The sequence below is a fragment of the Geospiza fortis genome, unplaced genomic scaffold, assembly GCF_000277835.1.
Source record: "Geospiza fortis unplaced genomic scaffold, GeoFor_1.0 scaffold4, whole genome shotgun sequence".
NCBI classification, from domain to species: domain Eukaryota; kingdom Metazoa; phylum Chordata; class Aves; order Passeriformes; family Thraupidae; genus Geospiza; species Geospiza fortis.
The window spans coordinates 944564-946112 of NW_005054475.1; the positions used below are offsets into that span (position 1 = coordinate 944564).

The 1549-nt window shown below is 60.6% G+C and overlaps 1 protein-coding gene across 1 annotated transcript in view; it reads left to right on the forward strand.

The window, feature by feature from the left end:
• LOC102037845 (protein-arginine deiminase type-4) overlaps window positions 1–1549 on the forward strand; it is a 36667-nt gene that overhangs the window by 16155 nt on the left and 18963 nt on the right. Inside the window, exons 9-10 of the mRNA XM_031062977.1 lie at window positions 151–295; window positions 934–1027. Of these exons, the coding sequence (XP_030918837.1) occupies window positions 151–295; window positions 934–1027 (239 nt within the window). The remainder of the gene's footprint in view (window positions 1–150; window positions 296–933; window positions 1028–1549) is intronic.

Genomic DNA, 1549 nt, shown 5'->3' on the forward strand with positions numbered 1-1549 from the left:
GGGGGGTTTTGGGGCGGGGGTTTTAGGGTGGGAGCAGGTTTTAGGGTGGGGTTTGGGGTTGGGGTTTTGGGTTGGGGTTTTGAGGCGGGGAGCAGGTTTTGGGGTGGGGTTTTGGGGCAGGAGCAGTGCCCACCCCAGCCTGTCCCGCAGGATGGCCGGGCGCAGGATGTGCCGCGCCGTGCGGGATTTCCTCTACGCGCAGACGGTGCAGGCGCCGCTCGAGGTCTACTCGGAGTGGCTCAGCGTGGGCCACGTGGATGAGTTCCTCACCTTCGTCCCTGCCCTGGACAGGAAGGTGCCAAGCCCAGAGCCTGCACGGGGCTCTTCACAGCGCCCCAAAAATCCCCTTTGCCTGCTGTTTGTCCTTCCGGGGGCTCTGGGGGATGGAGCCCCTTTGGGGTGACACAGGGGGATGGGTTTGGATTGGCATGAGCATCCCATGGCCCCAGGGATGGATTTGGGATTGCTGTGGGCATCTCATGGCCCTGGGGATGAATTTGGGATCTTCATGGGCATCCCATGGCCCAGGGATGGATTTGGGATTGGCATGGGTATCTCATGGCCCCAGGGATGGATTTGGGATTGGCACGAGCATCTCATGGCCCCGGAGTGGATTTGGGATTGGCATGGGCATCCCATGGCCCCAGGGATGGATTTGGGATCTTCATGAGCATCCCATGGTCCAGGGATGGATTTGGGATGTCTGCAGCATCTCATGGCCCAGGGGATGGACTGGGATCTCTGTGGCCATCCCATGGCCCAGGGATGGATTTGGGATTGCTGTGGGCATCTCATGGCCCCAGAGTGGATTTGGGATCTCTGTGGCCATCCCATGGCCCGGGGCTGGGTTTGGCATGGCCGTGGTGCCTCCCAGCCAGACTCTGGGGTGTTTTATCCCCACACCAGGGGTGACCCCCGGGCTCTGTCCCGCAGGGATTCCGGCTGCTCCTGGCCAGTCCCAACGCCTGCTACAAGCTCTTCAAGGAGAAGCAGCAGCAGGGCCACGGGGAGGCCACGCAGTTCATCGGTGAGGGCTGAGGCCGTCCCTTTTCCTGCTGTCCCTTCTCGCTGTCCCTTCCAAGTATCCACTCCCAGTGTCCTTCCAGCTGTTCTTCCCACTGTCCATTCCCAGTGTCCATCCCAGTGTCCATCCTGTTGACCATCCCACTGTCCATTCCCAATGTCCATCCCTCTGTCTATCCTGCTGTCGACCCCACTTTTTATCCCTCTGTCCATCCCACTGTCCATCCTGGTGTCCATACCTTTGTCCATCCTGCTGTCCACCCCACTATCCATCCCTCTGTCCATCCCTCTGTCCATCCCTCTGTCCACCCCTGCTGTCCACCCCTGCTGTCCACCCCACTGTCCATCCCTCTGTCCATCCTGCTGTCCATCCCTGCTGTCCATCCCTCTGTCCATCCTGCTGTCCATCTGTCCATCCCACTGTCCATTCCCAGTGTCCATCCCAGTGCCCATCCTGCTGTCCATCCCTCCGTCCATTCCCAGTGTCCATTCCCAGTGTCCATCCCTCTGTCCATCCCTCTGTCCA